At 30.3% G+C, this 24027-nt stretch overlaps 1 protein-coding gene across 1 annotated transcript; it reads left to right on the top strand.

Annotated features, from left to right (window-relative positions):
• Window positions 1-1906: 1906 nt before the first annotated feature.
• On the top strand, window positions 1907-23002 carry LOC126847540 (collagen alpha-1(I) chain-like). The gene is made up of 55 exons (XM_050587850.1): window positions 1907-2178; window positions 3398-4072; window positions 4302-4342; window positions 5183-5264; window positions 6276-6478; window positions 7080-7169; window positions 7304-7402; window positions 7858-7903; window positions 8225-8286; window positions 8418-8481; window positions 8588-8664; window positions 9482-9520; window positions 9607-9670; window positions 9801-9854; window positions 10027-10124; window positions 10299-10353; window positions 10439-10501; window positions 10826-10879; window positions 11775-11819; window positions 12471-12515; window positions 12668-12703; window positions 12812-12906; window positions 13067-13141; window positions 13271-13316; window positions 13604-13648; window positions 14138-14208; window positions 14289-14343; window positions 14406-14468; window positions 14542-14621; window positions 14882-14935; window positions 15086-15140; window positions 15825-15860; window positions 16002-16118; window positions 16591-16662; window positions 16777-16812; window positions 16885-16974; window positions 17065-17144; window positions 17262-17298; window positions 17388-17477; window positions 17590-17668; window positions 18199-18262; window positions 18325-18369; window positions 18444-18489; window positions 18615-18686; window positions 19292-19344; window positions 19437-19526; window positions 19598-19679; window positions 19759-19821; window positions 20232-20285; window positions 20366-20428; window positions 20490-20623; window positions 21127-21316; window positions 22296-22471; window positions 22533-22754; window positions 22833-23002. Exons 1-55 carry the CDS (start codon window positions 1980-1982, stop codon window positions 22977-22979), a joined length of 4968 nt encoding a protein of 1655 aa, XP_050443807.1. The 5' UTR covers window positions 1907-1979; the 3' UTR covers window positions 22980-23002.
• Window positions 23003-24027: the final 1025 nt, after the last annotated feature.

The raw sequence follows: 24027 nt of genomic DNA, 5'->3' as shown, positions 1-24027 counted from the left end.
GAAAAACAAATTTTGAATTAATTTTTCGCATTTAAAATTTAAAATAATGATTTAAGGGTATTTATTATTTCATTTTGTTTTGTGCAGTTAATAAATAAAACAAACTATAAACGCCTGTAAGGCTCAAACAATCGCATCTTCAATTTAAAAAATGCAAATTATGTTATATTAATAGAAGAAAAATGAGAACATATTGACTTAGGTAGCTCGGACATTGGGGTGTAGAAAGCAAAGACAATTTTTGAAATCGTTTTCATAATACAAAAGTAAAGTCTTGATGAAGGTATACAAACCTAAAGTTGTTTTATAATCGATATTTTTTTTTAAATTTGATTTTTATACAAAATAAACTAGTCCACAGTACAAAATAGCTTACTTTTTAAAACAACTTTATTATTTACTTAAAAATGAAGTCTGATTTAAACATTTTTTTTTACATATTTTTAATTTTTTGCGATTATAAAAAGGCTTAAAATAAATGAATATGTGTATATTACGCAGTTTATTATTTCTTACAAGACTATATTTTTTTAATTTTTGTAGTATATAAAGTTTTTGAGTTATGAACGAAAATCTAAATAATTTTACTGATTATTATTTTCTTTGACTTGGGACGGACGAATTATTTTTAAACTTTTTTATTACTTCATGTTTGTAATTACTAAGACACTTCTTTTACAAGGTATTGTAAAACCCATTTCAAAAATTGTACTTTTTCACTACCCCCTGTTGAAAGAACATCTGTGCCATAATTAGCCTAATGGCATTTGGGGCACGAGCCTAGAGCCCTCGGCCTAAAGGGAGCCCCGAATAATACAATTTACATCTTTACGTTTTTTTTGTTTTTTTTAAAGGCTCACTCGTGTGCCCAAGGGTCCCTACATATCCTAAGGCGGCCCTGAAGAACATATTAAAACATAGTGAAAGAAGGGAGAAAAATTAATAATTCAACGAGTTAGAGAAATTAGCGTAGATGACTTTTAAAGTTAGGGTAGCTTGTAGACTGAAGAAAAAGTGAAAGGATATTTATGAATAAAGGTATGGAGTAGATAGAAACTTGTGATTGACTAAACCTTTTGGCCATTTAAATGGGATGTTTACATGATATACGATTATGGACTATATGGTAAAGTTCATAATCATACAAATAGGTATAATCATACAAATTTTATACAGTCCATAATCCCCTTCGAATAAAAATCATGTGTGTGAAACTATTGCGCTGGTTAGATAGGTGGGTAACTCAACAGATTATTATGGAGTTCCTGTTATAAATCTTAGGTCTTGTACTATTTTTTTAATTTGTTTTTTTTCTCTTAAGCTTAAATGGCTATAATAAGCACAATGCATAAACGATGTTACATATTATAATTTATTGACTAGTTTTTTTGTTTACTTTCGATGGTTTAGGTTCAGTGACATTAGGTTTGAAGGTTGTTTTTTTTTTGGATGGGAGAAAGGCTTAAGTCTCGACGTAATATAAACTAAAAGTGATCCACAGGAGCTCGTTGAAGAATGTTTAGGGGGTTCTCACATAAGCGTACTGCGTAGCCCACATATCTCATTTGCACCACTAGTTATAGTTTTAATTGTATCTGTAACAATTATTGAATAAATGGCCTTTATCTTAATATTATTCAGAAGAGTGCTCGTTTGTCGCAGACGATTAGACGCACGTTTAGCGAAAAACAAAGCGGAAGCTGTTCCAACTACGAGTATGATTATTGTTATTGGCGGCGGTAGCGGCTGCTTGGCTTTGTGTGTGGTATGTTGTTTAACTAATATCGGAATTGGATGATGATAAATTAAAAAAACAACTCCGGTGTAGGACATATTACAATATAACTATACATTTAATTGATAATGCTGCGGCGGATCTGTTGATGAGATTATATTGGCGCGGACCGCCGCACTGATTAGACGTCTGCTGCAGCTGGATCACGGACGGCCGGACGCGCGCCCAGTCGTCTTAGCTGCACATGGACCCCGTGAAACTTGCCGTCGCGCTGTTATGCGCTTTGCTAGCCGTGTCCACCGTAGTCGAGTCGGCACGACGCCGGAAACCTGTCAAAATCCGGTTACGCAGGCCGATGGCTGATCAACCAAACCCTCAAAACGCCACAGTCAACGAGGACTACGACGACTACGGGGACGAAAATGAAGACAAACAACCGGATAGTAAAGTTTTTTCTGAATAAATCCAATAAGGCCCTATAAAACCCACGTTTTAAGTAATTGCCCAAAAATTGTTGGGCTTAAATCTAGCCGTTAGAATTTTTTGAACGGGGTGTTCGTTTGCTAACTATTTACTTACTCGCTCTTGTCTCGGGATCTAGTAGATCAGTGACTATCGTCGCCGCCTTTCTCTCGCTTTTCCCTAATTTCGCTACTGCTTCCACCTTACACTACCGATTAGTATGCAAATATCATTGATTCTTGGAACAAGAAAACAATATTTTATTTTAATTTGTAAATTAAATGCATTTACGATGAAATGCGTAAACATTCATTAATTGTTTAATGAATCAATAGAAATGTATTGGTTCCTTAAACGGCATTTAGTGACCCATGATTGATGAATTTTAATAAATCATTAATTTTTTAATTTTTTGTGCAACCCGGCATAAGTATACTGCAACATTTATTTTAGACAGCATACAATTATTGTACCTATATAAAAATACATAATGTGTCAGTTGTTTCTTATAAGGAAAAGACAAGCAATTATTATAAAATAATTAATATTGAAGCGCTCTAGTTTAGAACTGAATCAGAGTAACATTATTGCTAAAACAATTGTACTCACTTAACACTACCTAAGTTTATTAAACATTTAAACACGTAAATTCATATTTTAATTAAAAGGCGTTATTATAACACTATTAATATATATTTTTATAACTATAATGAAATAATATAATTTTTTTACCATATTTATTTCTTGATTTAATATTTTATGTAAAAATATTAGTATAACATTTTAGGTTTAAAAACGGTTATGACATTCCCACTTAAAAGTCATAATTTTTCTTTTTCAAAACATATTATATTATATTTACTATAGCTACCCGTGTTTGTTTTCTACTCTGCTTTGTCCAGGTTAATAAATAGATGCTAAGAAAATTTGGTTAGTAACACTACACACACACGAGCATGCGCGATAACAATAGCAAGATGTGTTTACATTTTAAAAGGTGCGAAAACGTACTTGGCAACTCAGATAGAGGTGTAGTAGAACGCGGCACGATTGCTACGTAAAAACAAAATTCTTTAGTCTTAAATATGGATAGTCCACGATTAAACAATTATTAGCTTATACATTGGGTACAGACAAAAAGGGATGTCCTAATAACTAAAGCCAAAATTGCACTTGAATTTATTATAATTTTTTTTTTAGGCGTGTTACATAGAAAATCATTGTTGACATTGCATCAAGGCCGTGAGCCATCGTCTACTGCAAGGGCGCCGGCCGAAGATTATCCCACGGAACCGGATAGGCCTGACGAGGACCCCGAAGAGCCGGAAGAGGATCACGAGATACCGGGAGCAGCGGGTGGTCGACTTGTAGAAGAAGCAAAAGTACCTGAAACGTCTAACACTACGGATGCAGATCGAGTAGACAATCGACTAAAAACGACAGAAAGATATGACGAGCGGTCTGAGAATCAGCCGGAAACAACAGAGAGATCCGATGAGACTCCGGAGAGTGCATCGGAAAAGACAGACAGTCCGGAAGAACGGCCGGTCAAGCCATATCTCACAGAGAGTCCTATAGAACGTCAGGAAATAATCAAAGAGGCAGCCATAAATACTTATGAAATCACAGAACCACCGGAAGACCTCGACGGATCCGTCGTTCGACCAGAAGCGAAAGATAACGAAATTGTAAAAGGGTTTCCTAAAAAACAGAACGTGTACGTTCCTCCATTTCCGGTAGAAGAGTATACCACGGAATCACTCTTAAGTAACACCTCGGGTTATGGACAACAATCGGAGGTAAAAATTAAGAGCGAGAGGCCAGCTGAGTACAATGTCACTGAGAGTTCTAAAAACGATTTAGACGAAGTATCGAGTAAGTTAATAGGTATGCCATATAAAATGCAAAAGTAAAAACACTTTATTTTTTTAATAATCTAGAATTTTCAAATAATTATTTTGGATCAGTTTACCCGTTTTAATGATAATTCTATAATTTTTTTAATTTTTATTATGAAAAATAAGGGTTTTTATTTTTGCAAAAGACATATTATTCTTTATTGATACCGTGAATAAAAGTATTTAATGTATCATGTGTTTAACAGGTACGCATATTTCCACATTCTACGCTCCCCAGACAACCCGGGTAAACATAATTAATGAACTTAGATAATCACTTATCAGTTCACTAAATATTGTTAATTAATTAGCATCTGTGATCTGGATTCCTATAAATTATCATATTCCATAAAATAAAGAATTTTTAAAATCAACAATTTACAAAATTACGAAAAAAATAGGTACGTTATTAGTAAACGATTTTGTATGACATATTAAGAAGAGAACTTTGCAGGAATTATCACGCAGTTACTTATTTTTTAGTTACATCACTATCATAAAAACAAAATCGGTTAAACCAAATTTTGGAGATTTTTTTTCTTAATAATACACAACGTTATTATTAAAAAATCTACGCATTTTATTTAACAATAAGTGTAAATGAAGATTAAAGTTTTGGCTGCGGAATAACTTGATTGAAGAAACCATCTATTGGTGGAACTTCGGCGTGGGTGGTTGGGTTTTTGTAAATTAGAAGGTCACGGCACTAAATAAGTTTTAAATGCCATCAGAGTTCAGGATAATCAGGATAGTAGCGGATAATAGATTAATTATGAGAGGGATGTTAGTGGATAAGATAACGAACATTTTAAGAGAACATTTTTTTAAAAAATATATATTGATAATATATAAAATTAGTATGGCCTCATGAAGTGCGATAGTTAAATTAAATTATTATTTGGTACATATTTTATGTTTATATTTAAGCATAAAATTACATTTTCACAATTGAGATACAATGTATTGTAAACAAATATTTGAAATGATTCAGAAACATATACAAAGTGAATTAGCAAATTTTACTACAATATGTTTCCAAGAATCACCAATAAACATTTATGATTTTTTTTTATTCAAAACTATATAGGGTCCACCTGGTTTACAAGGTGAACGTGGAAAGCAAGGACTAGACGGAGAAAGAGGTATACCGGGTACACCAGGAGTTCCAGGTAATTGGCATTGATAATATGATGAAGTACAAATAAAAATAAGAAAAAAAAATATATATGTTGTCAAAAATGAGCACAAATATAGTAGTAGCGAAATGATAATAAATTCCATAAGAAATTTGAAATACAAAAACTATATTGTACACATTTTTACCTTTTTATCTTAATAAAAAACAATGTAATTTTTTCCTCTAGCAAATCGGAATGTGCATGATACAAATCTTTTATTTTTATTACCAACTAAAAAAATAGTTAACCTATATTATATAATACATTGACGTGGACATGTCTGGCAAATCACGTGCCAAATTATAAAAGGGAAAAAACTTAAAAATATTTACAGCATTCTTATAATATATTTACATAAATTTGCGTAAATACGAAAAAACAAAAAAAGCGATTGATGAGATGACGGGACAATATTATACATATTATGTATATACATTCGTGTTAACGTATGTAAAAGTTTTAAACCATAATCCAAACTAAATACTAGTGGTGGGACTATTCGAATAAAAAAAATTCGAATATTCGAATTTTTTATTAGAATATTCGATGGGTTATTCGAATATTCGATCTGATTTTTCGAATATTCGAATATTTTATCATTTTCTTTGCAGGATTAATTAGATTAAAAAAAATAATAATTCAGAGACAACTAAGGTGTTCTTGATCTATTTTTACTATTCGAATATTCGAATTATTTTCATACGAATAGTATTATTCGATTATTCGAATAATTCGAATAATAGAAAAATTCGATTCGAGGTCTCAGCTTTACTAAATACAGACCATCTTGCAAAGAAAATTTTGGGTGAATAAATTAAAAAGCATAATATTATGGTTTATCTATGAAAATAAAATTGTTTAAAATATGGGGCATAAATGGAATATTCAGTAAGAGTAATTTTGGGCACGTTCGAGAGTTTATCTTTTTAAAATTCAGTTAATTTAAATTAGACAACTTAAACATTTTTCCATTTTTATTGGTTAATTGTCTTGTTTGATCAGGAATGCCTGGACCTCCAGGTCCCGTTCCGGACGTCAATACCTATTACCAGCAACTAGCTCAAGTACACGGAGGTCAAGATAAGGGACCCACGGTCAATGGGTATCCTCCAGAACCGTTTCATACTATGCAAGCCCAAGTCGGTCCAATGGGAGTGAGAGGACCTCCAGGATCTCCTGGCCCTCCTGGTCCCCAAGGATTCCAAGTAAGTTTTTCTATAGTATTATAAATCAGAAGCAGGGAGAATGGTAATGAAGAAACGTAGAAAAACGAAAAAGGAAGACCGATAAAAGGAGGTTGGGTGCGATCAGTGGCGTTTTTAGTTAGTTTTGTTATAAAAAGAAAAATACATAGAACATAAAGAATATATAATCAAATATTGTGAGTAAACATCTTTAATTTAAGTGTTTAGTGGTCAGCATCTAAGGAGGGAAGAGGGTGGCTTAGATTGAGAGTCAAAAAGAGTCTACGAATATAGAAATTATGGACACCGCTCAGTACAAAAAAAATTGGACAACCCCCAAAATTCTGTTAAAAATTCGCCACTGGATGCGATTGAGAATAATATGAGAACGGCTGATGTATATGAAGATGATTTGAGAGATCGCATCGAGTGGAGTTTAAGACAAAAGTGACCGACCTCAAATAGTTGGGATGCCGGCGAAGGAGAAAAAGTTTCCATGCTATAAATTTCATTGGTTTAAAAAATGTTGATTACCAACGAACAGCATTTCAGTATATAGATAACATTTGTTACAATAATATAAATTAAGATTTATAATATTCTATAACATTATATTTTTCAGGGACCACGTGGAGAAACAGGAGACATAGGCTCGCCAGGGCAACCGGGCCCAGTTGGGCCTAGAGGTATTCCGGGGTTACCAGGTAGAGATGTAAGTAATGTAGTAATTAATTTTATATGAATTTAAAAATACTTGCCTAAGATAAAAAGATTTATAATTTTATAATTATTTATTTATTAAAATATACGGACAATAAGATTTGATTCTATATTTTGTTCTCATAGGGAGAACGAGGTCATGACGCGGAGCCAGGACAACCAGGTGCTGTTGGTCCAGCTGGTCCAAGAGGTTTGCCAGGAATGCCAGGTTTACCAGGTATAAAGGTTAGTAATAATGAGTAATGAGTATTAACTTTATTTATTATTTTAAACCAAAATTGACTTAGGTTAGTTAAACTGTATGTTTATATTTGTTATTACTAAGTTGTAATCGGTTATGAATTAATTCGAACACTTACTTTAATTTCAATACATACAGGGTGTAATGTAAAGTTCTACCGAGCTTCAAATGAGACATTCAGAATGTTCTATGGGTACAATAAATAGTACAATCAATTCAACAAGATTTTTTCTCCCGATTTCCCATCTGAAATTATTTTTTTCGTAAGAAAATTGTTTAATGAGACACGAGTTCTATTTTAAATAATTTTAAAATTAAAAAAAAAATAGTACCATTTATTGTACCCATAGAGCATCCTGAATGTCTCATTTGAAGCTCGGTAGAACTTTATATTACACCCTGTATATATATATATATATATATAAATATATGTATATAGGGTCATCGTGGATATCCTGGAGTAGATGGGGCTAAAGGTGAACAAGGTCAGTAAACATATCATTTACATTAATTAATTAATTAATTTTATTCATTTGAATAAAATATTTAGTTCATAATTAGTTAATTACAGAAGTATATTTATATACATCAATAATTATAAACTAATAAATGGAGTGTATTATATTTTTATCCTTAAAAAGGGTGTCTGCAATCATATGGTACATGGGCCTTCTGGGGCCCGTGGAATATGGTTAACTTGTTATATTTGTATGTAATATCTTTAAAATATATGGATAACATTTAAATTTTCCTTTAAATAAATTATATTGAAAAAAAAAATGTTCGAATATTATTTATAATTTAAGGATCGGTTGGCGAAAAAGGTTCTATTGGATCTCCAGGCCAACCTGGAATTACTGGTTCAGTTGTAAGTAAAATTATAAAATACCTATTATATTTGAAATGTTTAAGCATGATAATGAGAATAATGAAATTTTAATTATTTTTGTATTTATTTTTAATTAATTTTAACATTATAATAAATTTTAATTGATTAAGGGTCCAATTGGTCCTAGAGGAGAACGAGGTAGAGAAGGACCTCCTGGGCCGGCCGGTATACGAGGTATGTACTATTTTTTGTAGGTTCGAATGCACTCTCCTTCAATACAAATAATAAACGAATATGTTTATCAATATACAAATGTAAATATGCATGTATAATGTTTTAGGTGCTGATGGGACTCCTGGTGCAATTGGACCACCGGGAAATATTGGGAAACCTGGTCCACCTGGATTTCCTGGATCGGTATGTTGTATAATGTATAATTTTTCTCCTTTATTTTATGTCATTTATAGGCATATCGCCACCTCCATAAAACCTTTCCAGACTTTTTACTATAAGTTAGTGCTTTTCCATTTTTCAAGCCAAGAATAATTTGAGTCTTCCATGATTTGAACCTCTCATCGTTGTACTAAATGTGTTGTCATTCGTATCATAGCATAGTTTATTAATCTTTTGACGTTTCATGTACAATTTTAGAGCCAATTGTCGGCGTGTCGTGGGTAAAAATTGATTCTTGGCCTGTTTTAGCATTAAAATCTCTAAGTAATATTGTAAATTAACTATTTGTTAATAACTCTAATAAGTTAACCACTGTGTTTAGTCTTTCATAATACTGATAATTTTTTTTCAGTGAGAAAGTGATGCGTAAGTTTATTTAAATTTGACCTTTTACACTCTATTTTGATACAGCACATATTGTGCCATTAACCGCTTCAACATGTTTAATATTAGCCAACAGTATATCACTTACGACAAAACCAACAATTACCCAAAGATCTGGATCACCAATGTGTGACTAATCAAGAATAAAATCACTCTCTTTTTAGTCTTTAGGTACAGATACAGGTACCCTTGCAGGATTAACAGTATAAATTGTAATAATAATAAATACCTCGACCATGGCTATTTATGAAAGACAAATAGCAAAATGTAGGCAATATTTGACAAAAAATTATTTTTAATAAATTTCTATTGTAACTATTACTGGTTTTTGAGGAACGGTGTGCAACTTTCTCTTATTAAGTGTTATGTCATTGTAATAAGTGTTCGTTTGATTTAGGTAGGAGCAAAAGGTGATTTAGGCTTACCCGGAGCAAAAGTAAGTTTATTTAAGTCAAAACTTAAAAACATTCTTATTAAGTGGAAAAATGTGATTTTATAAATGACTTCGTAAATTTGCTTTAGGGTAGTGTTGGTATGCAAGGTCCTAGAGGCGAGTCTGGAAAAACAGGCGAATCTGGGGAAGCAGGTGTGTTCGTTAAACATTGTTTTTTTTTAAATTTGTTATCAATCAAAAGTTTTTAATTATTAATAACTCACAAAATCTTAAATGAAACATATTTCATTTTCAAAACTATAATAGATACTTGTGAAATTAGGTATTCCTGGGATGCCTGGAAAAGATGGTTTGCCTGGAGAAAAAGGAAGTCCAGGTTCGTATTCATTTATTTTGTTATACATATCTTCATATAATAAGATATTTAAGATCTCCCTTGAAAAATATTTAAATGTTAAATTAATTAATGTTAAATAGCACGAGTATATAGAATTACTTTAACATATTATTTTTCTTATTACATAACACTAAATAATGAAATGTTATAGGAACTAGCGGACCTATCGGTCCATCCGGTTTTCCAGGTCCTCGAGGTCCTCCAGGTGAACCAGGAAGTGTTGGACCCCCTGGTATAAAAGGAACTGATGTAAGACAAATAAAATAAGTAAAATACTAACATCTAATAATATAATATAGTATTAGCATATTTGTTATACATAATTTTGATTTTATTATAAAAATTCAGTTCATATAAAAATATACATAAAGTTATAATATAAAACTATGTGTTTTATCAAAATTTAAGATATTTTCATTGCAGGGATTGAATGGCGAACGAGGCTATAAAGGCGAAGTAGGAATTAAGGGTGAAAGTGGTAAGATATTACACATTTATTTATCAAAAATTTGACATTTTAAAAAGTTGATAGAAACTAATTTTAATATTACCTATAACTATAGGAGTTCCAGGACCAAGAGGATTACCTGGCATGGACGGTCCAGAAGGCAAACGTGGGAGGAAAGGTAAATTATTAAGTATACTTTGGAAAAGTATTCCAGAATATTAAATTTGTATATAAATCACCGTTCTTTAGGATAAACCCCCTTACAAGTTAAATTTATAACAGTAAACATTTTTGAAATCGGTTTAGTAGACATCTTAACAAGTGAATTCGTGTTTTAGTCTTTATATTTTAAAGAAAATGTGTAAATGTCATAATGGAATTATTATTTGTAGAAATTGTTATTTAGTTTATAAAAAAATTGTATATACTTAAAGTGCATTTTTAAAATATTTATCCATTTAAAATAAATTAAATATATTATGTTATAGTTTTCTAATTTTAGGCTCTGAAGGACCTCGTGGACTCACTGGAATACAAGGGGAACGTGGTCTTCCAGGTATCGTAAATTATGTTATCATTAAGTATTAAGTATTTTAAATACGAGAGAAGTATTAATTGGCCAAATAAAAAAATATAAGATAATCATAAAAAAAATAAACAATATCAGCTTAACAATTATAAAAGTGAGGTATCAATGTTGCATACTAATTAACTTAAATATTAATACTATTAATTATAAAAAATACTTAAATATTACAAAAAAAGACTTTTTTTCTTAATAAAAATAATAAGTTTGTTCGGAAAATAAATAAAAACGGAAAAAAAAAAGAAATGAAATTTAGTTTTATTATTTTCGGATCTATCCATGTGTAATTTGTCAATAGAGAAACTCGAAGAGTAATAGCAGACACGGATAAATAAATACGAGAAAAATGTGTAATACATAAGAAAAGAAAAATTCACAGTAGCCAAACGTACAAAAAACAGCGGACATATAGTTAAAAGTGGACCCAGCAATGGCTTCGTAACATATTCAAATAATTAATGACAACATGGAAATACGGAAATTATCAATCTAATAGTTCAATCCATGAAAGTTTTTTTTGTTAACATTAAGGTCTTACATAATGAACTTAACTTTGAAAGGGAGATTAAAGAAAACCAATAATTCATACACATTTCTATTGAAGTATGTGCTATTGCTAACCATGGATTATATAATACTACGATATTTAAAATCTTAACCCGTGTATAAATCTTAGCCATACTGATCTACCTAAATAAAATATAAGATATTTAAAAATTAATATTATTTAGGTTAGAAAGTTGTTAAAAAAATAATTACTAAATAAATCTATAATTTAATTATGGATTATAATTTATTACTATAACTTAATTATAACTAATTTAATTATTCCATTTTATGTCACCATGTATACTTTATTTCATAGGAGAACGTGGGTTACCTGGCCCAGATGGAGTTCCTGGAAGCAAAGGTAACAAAATAATTACTCTTTAATAGGACTTATACATATAATTATATTATTTTCATGGAATAAAATTTCATATCTCTAGCTTAACTTCCTCGTTATTATTTTTTTTTGCATATGAATAACATGGGAAAATTTAATTTTTAATTAAAAAAATTCTAGCGTAAAACTAATCTAATATACATCTTTAAGAAAGCTATTTGAGCTGAAATATGATACATCAAATTCACATACTTAAAATTTCATGGTTGATATTGTTTTTATCAAGTTGAGCCCATTGAAACTAACAAAACGTGGTAAGAAATAGTTAAGTAATCATTAATAATTGCTAATACATATAATATTTTTATATTTGTATACTACTATATTAGTAGTATATATAGCATTTGAGAGGGATACAACCTTTATTAAAAGCGAACTGCTCGATATTTAGGCTGCCCAAATGACCCAGTAATATATCTATATTAGACAAAATTAGTTACAATAGTTGAATTGTTAAGTTTACAAAAACTACAATAATAATAATAATAATAATAATAATAATAATTTTATGAATAATAGTATTTATAGTAAACTATAGGACTTCACTTACCTAATTAATTAAATTATTATAATGTTGAATATTTGTTATATTTATTTATCGTTTTTTACTCTTAGGATCGCAAGGAGACCGAGGATCGGAAGGTCCACCAGGAGTAAAAGGTTTGTTCGTTGTAATCCTTCTTTTATAAGACGTTTGTAATATAATAAATACCTTTAATGTTTAGACAACCTTCAATAATAAACAGTATTTATTAACAATATTTGCATATAGAAAATTTAAGACATAATAAACATTGTATATTTTCATATAGGTGCTGTGGGTGATACTGGAAGACCAGGAATGCCAGGTAAAAACGGTTCTACCTTAATATAACTTGTTTTGTTTTTATTAAAACTCAACACTAAAACCTAAAATCTATACATAATCGCATAAAGTATTAAAATCATTTAAATAGGTCTTCAAGGGTTAAGTGGGCCAATTGGCAAACCAGGACCCCCCGGAAAAACCGGGCCTCCAGGGGAACGAGGTATACCTGGTGCTGATGGAAAGGTAATATCAAATTAAAATAATACAATTGTGAATAATGTACTATACCCAATACTATAGAAAAAACGCACATGGATACTACACATAGCTTTTTAAACAAATATCACGAGTTTTGTTATTAAAATTTATTGGACTTGCCTATATGTGTATAATTGATGTTTAGGCTGGCGAGCCCGGACCGCCAGGGTTACAAGGTTTACCGGGGCCCATTGGACCACCTGGCGATAAAGGCCTTACGGTGAGTAGCTTTCTTAAAGTAAATAAACGAAAATAAATATTATAAGTATACGTAAATCTTCTAATATAATTAGCATGTGTTTCATTATAAATATTAGTTTATTTATACATTGAATTATTTTTTTTACAGGGAGAACCAGGAACAGCCGGTGAAGTTGGGACACCTGGAGTTCAAGGTTTGTTCTTCTTTAATAGTACTTAAATCCGGTGTTGATATTTTTTTTGTGATCTATACATAAAAAATAGAATTTCTATGTTTTTGACATTTTCGAAGCTAAATGAAAAGGTGAAGATCAATAAAATTGATTGAAACCAAATATAATACGGAATAGCTTTGTAAACAGCTACGCCTGCATGTAGTTGATTGCCTATACAGAACGCCGGCTAATAAAATTACTATACATTTTGCAATTTTAGAATTCTTACTCTATATTCGTTTGTTTCACTGATTCTTCGTTTTCAGGTCCAAGAGGTGATTCTGGAAAGCAAGGACCACCTGGCAATCCCGGTTGGTACACTAAACCTTAAATAAATGTATTATATTTACTATATACGAAATAAAAATTGTATTTTTGTGTTTTGTATATAATTTTATTGAGCGGTTTATTAACTTAACAAATGTTGAGAATCTACATTTTTAGGCTTGTAGTAAAAATATCTTCTCAGTTTTGCATCTGAAGCTTAAAATACCAATATATAGTTACTTCAATATGTAAAAAGAGGAAAGTAAGTTGAAAACCCGCATGACGATTGGATAAGTGGTTGGTTCCAGAGCCAATTCGTGACAAAGATTCTCATTTCACGTTTATATATTATGTGTAAAGAAGATAAGAGAGGGACTTATTATACTATTTAAACATATTTATAGTGAATAGTATTTTATTACTTAACTATAAATATTTCATAAGTTTTGTTCAGGTTTTTTTCTATATTAACATATTCTAATAGTTAAATAATTAATTAAAAGACGCTATATTCTAAGAATTAATTTTTACAGGAATACCTGGTAAGCCTGGTTTGGATGGCGTAAGAGGAATGACTGGGTCTCCAGGATTAATAGGCTCACAAGTAGGTTTGAACTAACAGCAATTTAATTGTGATGACTGTCCAACAAACTTTACGTGTGTTACATTTTTTTTTCTTTTTAGGGTGTTCCTGGAGTTCCAGGAAATTCAGGACCTCCGGGGAAAGACGGCGAACCGGGTACTAACGAAATTCATTATCTTAATACAATAGTAGTAAAACTAAATTACTTTTTGGAATAGGTCAACAAGGTCCTACAGGAAAACCCGGTGAATCGGGGCCCCGAGGTGAACGTGGTTTCCCAGGTTAGTATTTAATTATACATTTTTATGACTTTTAATTGTTATTTAAACAAATCATTTTATATCGTAAAATTAGGAGAACGTGGTCCTATTGGACATCCAGGTTTACAAGGGTTTAAAGGAGAGCCTGGTACTGCTGGTCCAGATGGTCCGACAGTGAGTATTATTTAAAAAGCTTAAATATAAATCATGGTACTTGTATAGTATACAGTATTGGTATGAGTATTTAGCAGATTTGTATACAAAATGTGTAAAAAAATAGAGCTGCCAAATAAATCCATGTGGCATGTGACCTACAACAGTACAATGTGTTCATGTTCAAAAAAGAAATACGAATTTGTGACTACATTCATTAACTATTCACATAAAACTTGAATAGTAATCGATAAATAAAGAAATATTTTTTTTAATTTTAGGGGCCACAAGGAATCCGAGGTGATAAAGGTCATTCGGGATCTCCAGGGCTAGTAGTATGTACCTAAAAGTCGAAAAACCTTAAATTTTTTTAAATAGATTAATTAGAACTGTAATAATCTTTTATACTATATTATAATGCGTATTTAAGTAAAAAAGTTTTATGTATTTATGGTAATATATTAATGTACTATTTATGTATATAGGGTTTACCAGGATTAAGAGGTGAACATGGTCTCCCTGGCGCCAAAGGAGAACGAGGTACGTAAATCAAATTCTCTTAATAATGGGATTAAAATAGGTCTGTTTTTGGACATTTTAAACCAAAAAGCCTGAAAATATTTTGACTACTTATGATAGTCCGATTTCAACTTTTTGAAGAAAAAAAATTGTGTTTCAATACTGGACAGATTTCAAATTTAATTTATTAAATTTACACTATTTATATGCCTTGCGGTTACTCCCATTTCAAGATAGCCAAATGGGAGTAACCACAAGGCGTGTAAATAGTGTAAATATAATATACCCCATTCAAGTTTTAATATTTTTTTATTGTATTATCAGAAAACTGTTTTTTTTCAAATACAAATTGGTTTACATAACCTAGGGAAAGGCCAACTAATTCTTATATTTTTACAGTATTGAAATTTGACTAGCCTTTTTTTTTTACTACTAAAATGGCTTTTACTTATAGAAAAATGTGTTAACTTTGAAAATAAAACACATTAAGTTTGAAGCTCAAGAAGCTTCTAAAAATTAACTTGAGACTTAATTGACATAGTCAAAATGTGTTAAAATAACTATTTTCTATAAAATGTATAATGTTTTTAACATTTAAATATTGCCTTTATAAAACTCCTTAAAAACCACCCGCTTTCAATCCCCTTAGCGTAATATTAAGAGAATGTTAACAGTTGTTTTTTTTTATGTTCATAATGTTTTTAGGTAGCACCGGAGCTCAAGGTCCTTCTGGTTCACCAGGTAACAAATAACTTGAAAATATTTAAATTTACTATGAATTATATTTTTTAATTAAAGCTGCAATATAGACAATACTATTTTATTTATAAATTCTATATTATAATCAAAACTAATTATGTTTTTAAATAAACAATATTATAGGTTCACCAGGTGAACGAGGTCTACAAGGATTCGTTGGTCCGATGGGTCCACCGGGTGAACCGGCTGAAAGAGGAGAATCTGGATCAGCAGGCCCTCCAGGAGAACCAGGAGCCCCAGGTTTAGTTATTTTGCAATAATTTTTATGTGAATGAGACTTAGCGTTGGATTATCGTCATTTGGCTCCAAATGTTAAAAACATATTTCCCTAATTCGTTCTGACTTTTATTTAGTTCCTTGAGTCTCCCTGTTTACACATCATTATTTTAACTGTAGTACTAGGTACTAGAATAGTTATTAGCAAGGCGATTAGCATTTTTGTCAAATATTTATAGAAATAACTCACGAATTCAGTATTGAATATACGACAAATATATATTTGGTTTTGCATCAGATTACACGGGTGGTAAGCTATTTGGAACTTGGTAAAACTTTATATTTTGTCTGTATAATTATAAATTTGGCGTGAAAACTGGGAAACTAAGAATATGAAATACAAATTTAAAAAAATATCAGGGAAATATTTGTTTAACGTTTGGAGTTGATTGATTTACATATATATATTATTTAAATTATTTTTAAAATTTTATAGGGGCCCCTGGCGATAGAGGATTGATTGGACCTCAAGGTGTTCAAGGTTTCCCGGGTGCACCGGGACTAGTTGGTAATCTTTAGTCATACATATTTATTATTAATTCATATAAGTAAAACCATAATGTATCAAGTGTACAAATCTTTTTATGCACATAAATCCAGATTATATTTTGTATGCTTTCAGGCATGTCAGGCGCAAAAGGTGACCGAGGAGATGTGGGTTAGTACAAAATGTTATTAAGAACTATATGATAAGGAAGTAATCTATTATTGATGGACAAATATAAATTAGGAATGAAAGGAGAACAAGGAAATCCTGGGCATGCTGGAAAAATAGGAGAGCCTGGTCTTCCTGGTGCCGAGGGCATGGTGGGACCAAAAGGTATTTGCATAATTTTTGTCTATAGCTATAAGAATTTGTCATGTAACTAAGAACTTAAGTTTTATTTATATATATTTTTTAATTTACCAGGTAGTCGCGGTGATCAAGGTATTAAGGGAGATATGGGCTTATTCGGGGCGCCTGGAAGAAATGGAGAACGCGGTTCACCGGTAAAAATAAATATTTATTACTTATTATTTAATGATAATATTGGAATAACTTAAAGGTTGTTTACTCATTGTGAATTAAGGATATTATAATGATTATATATACATATTTTTTTTTAGGGTTATCCTGGACCAACCGGGCCTGCAGGACCACCTGGTTAGTGTTTAACAATATTATTCAAATATTTAATAGAGTTTTGTTTATTTAAATGTCCCATAGCTCAATAACTAAATTATTTTATTTAGGACTGATTGGACCTAAAGGATGGTCGGGTGAACCTGGAAAACAAGGTTTGCCGGGTGCTATAGGAGCACCAGGGTTACGAGGACCAGATGGTAAACATAATTGAGAAATAACCATGCTATTACATGATAAATACTCATTAACTGAATTTACTGAAACTATTATATTACTAACAAAAAATCAAATAATTATATTTGTTTATAGGACCTAAAGGTGAAACAGGAAATGACGGGGCAACAGGACCTCCTGGGCCAGCTGGACCCCAAGGGATAACCGGGGAGAGGTAAACGTTTTTCAACAATATATATTAAGCTTTGCTCTGATGACGAAATTTCTTTCAATCTACTTTATTAAATTATCAAAAATTGTATTTAGATATTAATTAATTTGCAAATTAAGAGGTAGACCGCGAGTGCGGTCAAATTTAAATAGGTAAATATTTCTATAAAACATAGTACAACTCAAGTAACTATATGACACACATTTCTAATTGAATTGTTGTATAGAATACTGCAATTCAGTATATATTCAATTAAGTGCTCTACAATTGGGTAAAAAATGTGTAAACCTTTAGACTTGTCACTATAAAAAAAACAACTAATTATAACAGTGAAAATTCGAAATGATTTGATGATTTTTGTTCGTCTCGAGAAGGTTTTTTTAATACAACATTGAGACCCCTCATAAAACAAATTTAAACCTTAAAAAAAATGATAAGCGATTATTATTACTTATTCGTACTATTTTATTTGAATTTAAATTTGTTTATACTTTAACGTATAAAACATATTATAAACATCTGTTAATTTACAGAGGTTTGCCAGGCGTTCCAGGTAGTCAAGGTCCAATGGGAATGCGAGGACTACAAGGAACTTCAGTAGGTTATGCTAAATCAAAATAAGAATTCAATTAAAATCGTAAAATATTTAAATTGTTTAGGGTGAAAAAGGTTCACCTGGCAAACCAGGATCAGATGGCTTACAGGTATATTTAAAAAATTATAAGATTCATAAGTTTTTATACAAATGTATTATTTTTGTTTTTGATTTCGATTTTAGGGTTTACAAGGGTTAGCTGGGCCTTCAGGTGCACCCGGACCTCAAGGTGAGCATATACATTTATATTATGGTTAAAACAAAATAATAGTTTAAGAAATGCAATGCAACAGTTAATACAATTATTAGATTTATACGTAATGCCATTTAGTTATCAGATTTTATTATTAACAGGTGAACGAGGTCAAGACGGAGCAGTAGGTTTAATAGGTACTCCAGGAATCGCTGGAAGGCCAGGAGATAAAGGTATGTTGAAATAAAGATTAGGATTTCTTGGTTAACAGTTAACACTTACATTAAGGATGTTTATAGTTGATAAGAAGTATAATGAAACAAGCAATTTTTAGAGGTGCTATTGATTTTTTTTGTATACATTTTGACTTTTGTAGGCAGAATTTTCAATCTGTTAGGTTGTATAATAATAATTGCTGCAATAGTTCTACTTTGTCGACAACACAAGTGATAAGTTAATTATGTGTTATTTTAATATTGCTCTCTGGTTATAAAACAAAATGGATAGATAAATAGATTAATTCAATAGTATATAAATATAGTGTAAAATATGCCGACATTTAAAAATTTAATTAATATAAAATATATATTACGGAAGACATTTCAGTATTATGAGAAATATAGTTGAGAATTATAAATGCTATGGAGTCATTAGTCAACCGAAAAAAAACTTCAAAAAACCGTACGTAAATAACATTACTTAAAGAGATGTGTTAAACTAATAATTTTTTTAAGATAAAATATCATAGTTAATTTTATTAAAACTGTTTCACTATATTTTATATTTTCTAATTAAAACTTATTATAACATAGTAAAATATGTTTGTACTAAATTCTAGGTCCACCAGGATCTCCCGGGAATTTAGGTAATCCCGGACCGCCTGGAATGATAGTAAGTTAACATTTGAACAAAACAATTAATTATTAACAATTGACATATTTGTTTATAACACGATATTACTAAAAAGAGACATTTTTCAATAGGGTCCACAAGGTTTACCTGGTCCAACAGGTAATGCAGGGGAACGAGGTTTACGAGGAGAAACCGGTCCTCAAGGTGTAGAAGGTCCTCCTGTAAGTTAATAATACTTTTCAATAAAATAGATATTATTTACTTATCACTGTTTATATTATTTAAATTATAGGGAGAACGAGGAAAATCAGGACCTCCTGGAATTCAGGGTCCCAAAGGAGATAGAGGCGATGTTGGAGCCGAAGGAATGAAAGGTGACATGTTTAACGTTACACAAAAATCATTTAATAATTGTTCTATATTTTTAATACAATTGTCCTGTATGCAACTTAGGTCATCGCGGGCTTATGGGCTTGCAAGGTCTGCCAGGAGCACCGGGGCCTGAAGGCCAGAAAGGTTAGATTTTTGAATTAAAACATTGTACTTGAAAGTCTTGTTAAATCGATATTATAAAACTGCAACTAGGATTAAAACATTAATTGTTACAAAAATTAAGTTATTACGTTGTACGATAGTGGGATATTAACCACAAAGGGTTTAACCTAAAAACTTTTAAATTATGAGCTCGTTTACAATTATTTATACACCGTATAAACAACAATATTATTACCTCAAAATAAGTTAGATTAAAATATATATATTTTAAGTTTTTTCTTAATAGCGGATGCTTAATTTTGAATTTTCAACCAGAAATTCAGGTAGTATTTTTTTCTTAAATTTTATAATTTTCGAAGTGCTTTATGTCACGGAATTGTTAGGACATACTGCGTATTGACGTATACACTAACAATTTTATCTTATTTTAGGAGATATAGGTTTACCTGGTTATCTAGGGCCTGCTGGTGATCAAGGACCTAAAGGTAATGTATTAAAAATAGTGTTCTACAATAGTTACAATATTATCGTAACATTTACCTACTTAAAACGTGTTTAATATTAGGTAGCAGAGGCGAAGATGGAAACCCGGGATTGCCTGGTTCAGTTGGACCCCCTGGTCCAAGAGGTACAGTATATTCATAAAAAATAGAGTGATATAATATAGAAGCTTAATTTTGTTATTTAAGGTTTAACGGGTGAACGGGGAACGGACGGATTACCGGGAGCTCCCGGAATGCCAGGTCTTCCAGGACCACCAGGTGAAGCATTGGCTTATGACATGGCCGCATTGACCACCCTTTTGACACAAGGTCACAGCAAGGTAATAAATAAACTTTATTTATTTATTTTTAACGTTAAGTATGTTTTCGAGGATATTTCTAGGGCGAAACTGGTAATTAATACATTAATTGTAACAAAAATTGATTAACTATGTACGATAGTGGTATACTACACCACAAATGATTTAATTTAGTAAATTATATTAAACTGTAATTTTAGCTGTAGATATCTTTCAGTGACTTAATTGGTTATTAAGAAAATTTTAATTAAAATACAAATTGAGTTTAAAACCTTCATTGCTATTCTTAAAAATTTTTCCCCTGAACAAATGTTTTGCAAAAAGCCTAATCTCGTAAATCTTAATATAATTTTAATCAAGTAGTTGGTAGGGTACTCAAGAATTAAACAAAAAATAAGAATTTCTATGCCTGTCTAAGAAATAGGTACTAGGTATTAAATACATATTAATAAGAACTATAATTTATTACTTATAGTCATGAAAGTTTTTTTTTAATTAATTTGAACTCCAAAATTATAATTTAGGGACCAAACGATGGACCCAATCAAGACCAACCTGGAGAAATGACAGAAGTCGAAAGACGTAAATTAATTTTAAGTGCGTACAAAAAATTAAAAACATCGTTTGAAAAGTTCAAAAAACCAAACGGCGATAAAGATTATCCTGCCAAGACATGCAAAGACCTATTCGTCGCTTACCCTGAACTTGAAAGTGGTATGAAATTAGTAATTAATTATTTTGTTTAATCACTCAAGTTATTAAAATTTATTTTAGACGTTATTTATAAGAAATCACATAACTTTTTCAGTTTTTCAATTTTGTTTTATTAGGTTAATTTTGTTCTTAGTTAAAGGTTGCACATTGGGTGTGTAAAAAAGTTATTACTCAATTGGAAGAAAATAATATATTTATTAACTAAAAAATATAATGTATTACTCCTAAAAATAAAACAGTAACAGCTTTCGACTCAAATGCCTTAAGCACTTGGTTTATTTAAAAATTATACAACTAATTTGTGTTCAATATAATATATAATATTTAATTATAAATTATTGTAATGAAAGATACTCTTCGAATTTTTAACAAGCTGCGTACCCGGCTTCGTCTAGGTCAATAAATACAATTACAACAAAGTACTTACAAATTATTAACTTAAACCTTTTTCGTGAAACACTATTAGTCAAAACCGGAAGAAAATCTTTTCAGTAGTTACTGAGAAAATCGTGCGCAGACGTGATAAAGGAATTGGTTTTATACTATTTATTTATTGTTCGGTATAATTTTTTTTTATTTTCTTCTCCGTATTTTTATAGATCTTTCTCTTCTTATGTAACCTTTTTTGATAATCTCATAATAAGTAAAATTAATTAGGATCCTTCCTTTATCTTTTCTACTTTTCCTTAATACCTACTCTCTACTTCTTCTTACTTCGTATGTACATACATTAAACAATTTTTTACAATGTTTTTTTTTTTATAATTAATAATCAAAAGTAAGAGTCAATAATTTCTGACAATTTGCTTTAAACATTAATTATCAACAACATTATTACACCTAGGGTTGCGTGGCACACAAAGACAAACAAAAGAAGTTTCATTTACGAGCTGTAAAAATTGAAAAATATTCGGTTATTTTAATCAATGTTCTGGCTATGATTAAGTCATTGTATATTAATATGAAACATTTATAATAGGAGAATATTGGGTTGATCCCAATGAAGGGGACATTCGTGATGCTGTATTAGTGCGATGCGATATGACTACTAAGAGTACTTGCGTTTTATCACAACCAGACCACGTGGGTCCAATCGATTTTGGGAATAGACAAGCCGAGGCTGAAGTTTGGCTATCCGAATTAGACAACATGAAGGTCGTACACAAGATACAACCAGCCTTAATTTAATTTGTTGCATAATTTATTTTATTTTTAGATTTCGTACAAAGCAGATAGTAACCAAATAGGGTTTCTACAATTGCTGTCAGTATCGGCTACACAGAATATTACGTATCATTGTAAAAATTCAGTTGGGTATTTTGATAGTGAAACTAAAACGTTTAAGAAAGGGTTGAAATTACTCGGATGGAACGACGCAGAAATTACGCCGAGAGGAAATCAAAAAATGAGATACATAGCAATCGAAGATCAGTGCAAGGTCAGTTGGTCGTCAATTGTTATATGACTTACTACAATTATAGACATAATTGTTTACGTTTTTTTGTTTAATTTTTAGACTAAAAAAGATAAATGGGGTAAAACTACAATATCTTACACAACTGATCGGCCGCACAGACTACCAATCATAGATATCGTTCTTAGAGATTTTAACCAAGTCGGACAGAGTTTCAGCATTCACTTAGGACCAGTGTGTTTTAAATAAAATATTATCTTTTTTATTTTTTATTGTGGCCATGTTTTTTATTAGCACAACAAATCTTATAAACACGATATTATAATTCTCAAAATAGATACAATATTAAAAGTACATTTAATTTATAATAAAAAAAGATAAAAAAAGTGAAATGGTACGGCTGTTAACAGTTTTAAAATTTGGTCATTAAAACAATATAAGCGTATACATGTATATTTAAACTAATATAACATCAAGGAATCATTTAATTTATAAGTTTGAATAAGTTCGGAATGTCCAGTTGTTTATTATAAGTGATAGGGAAAATATAATAAAACTTCTTAATAGTTGTTTTCTTCAAAACTTAAATAAATACGATTTGTTTTCACTAAGGCTTATTTAATAATTATACAACTTGATTGAAAACTAGTTTTTTTTTACATATACATTTTTTTCTTAATAAAAAGTATTTAAAAAAAATTAATCTAAATAAATGAGTATTTTTGAACAAATAACCTTAAGTAGGAAAATGTTGTTCATGCGTTATATAAATAATAGGAAGATAGTACATAATTATTAATTTAGGTCTATATAAATAAAATAATTTTCGGAAAAAAGTATTAGTTAAACAAAGGCAGATCATAGTAAAAAATGTTTGTTGTACTTATTGCAAATTGGCCAACCATTAATAAAATATATAAATAAATAATAAAACCACAACCTCAAGTACAATAATTAAAGGCAGTATTTCAGAAAAAGTGAGCACCATATAGGAATGTTTAATTTTGTGATAGTAGATTTTAATATAAACTTAATATAAATAATAAATACTGATTATTATATAATACAGTAATACTATTCTGCTAAATAAAAATTAAGTAGATACATAGAAAAACAATTTTAATGTTAAAAGCCATTTTTGTAATTCAATGAATTAAATTTAACAGTAAATTGACACTAAGAATAGAATTTCAAACCAGGAATTCAGTTAACTGCACCATTTATTCTGATACATTATAAAATATTAGTGCAACGTGCTAATACAAGAAAAAGGAACTAGTCAACAAATTTTAAATGA

Source organism: Adelges cooleyi, unplaced genomic scaffold (assembly GCF_023614345.1).
Source record: "Adelges cooleyi isolate 19-005CV unplaced genomic scaffold, UGA_ACOO_1.1 ACOO_flye_CR_arks_rails_tigmint_CR_PRNA_108, whole genome shotgun sequence".
Classification (NCBI taxonomy): domain Eukaryota; kingdom Metazoa; phylum Arthropoda; class Insecta; order Hemiptera; family Adelgidae; genus Adelges; species Adelges cooleyi.
Note: the sequence above shows the minus strand (reverse complement) of the source record. Positions and strands in the feature narration are given on the sequence as shown.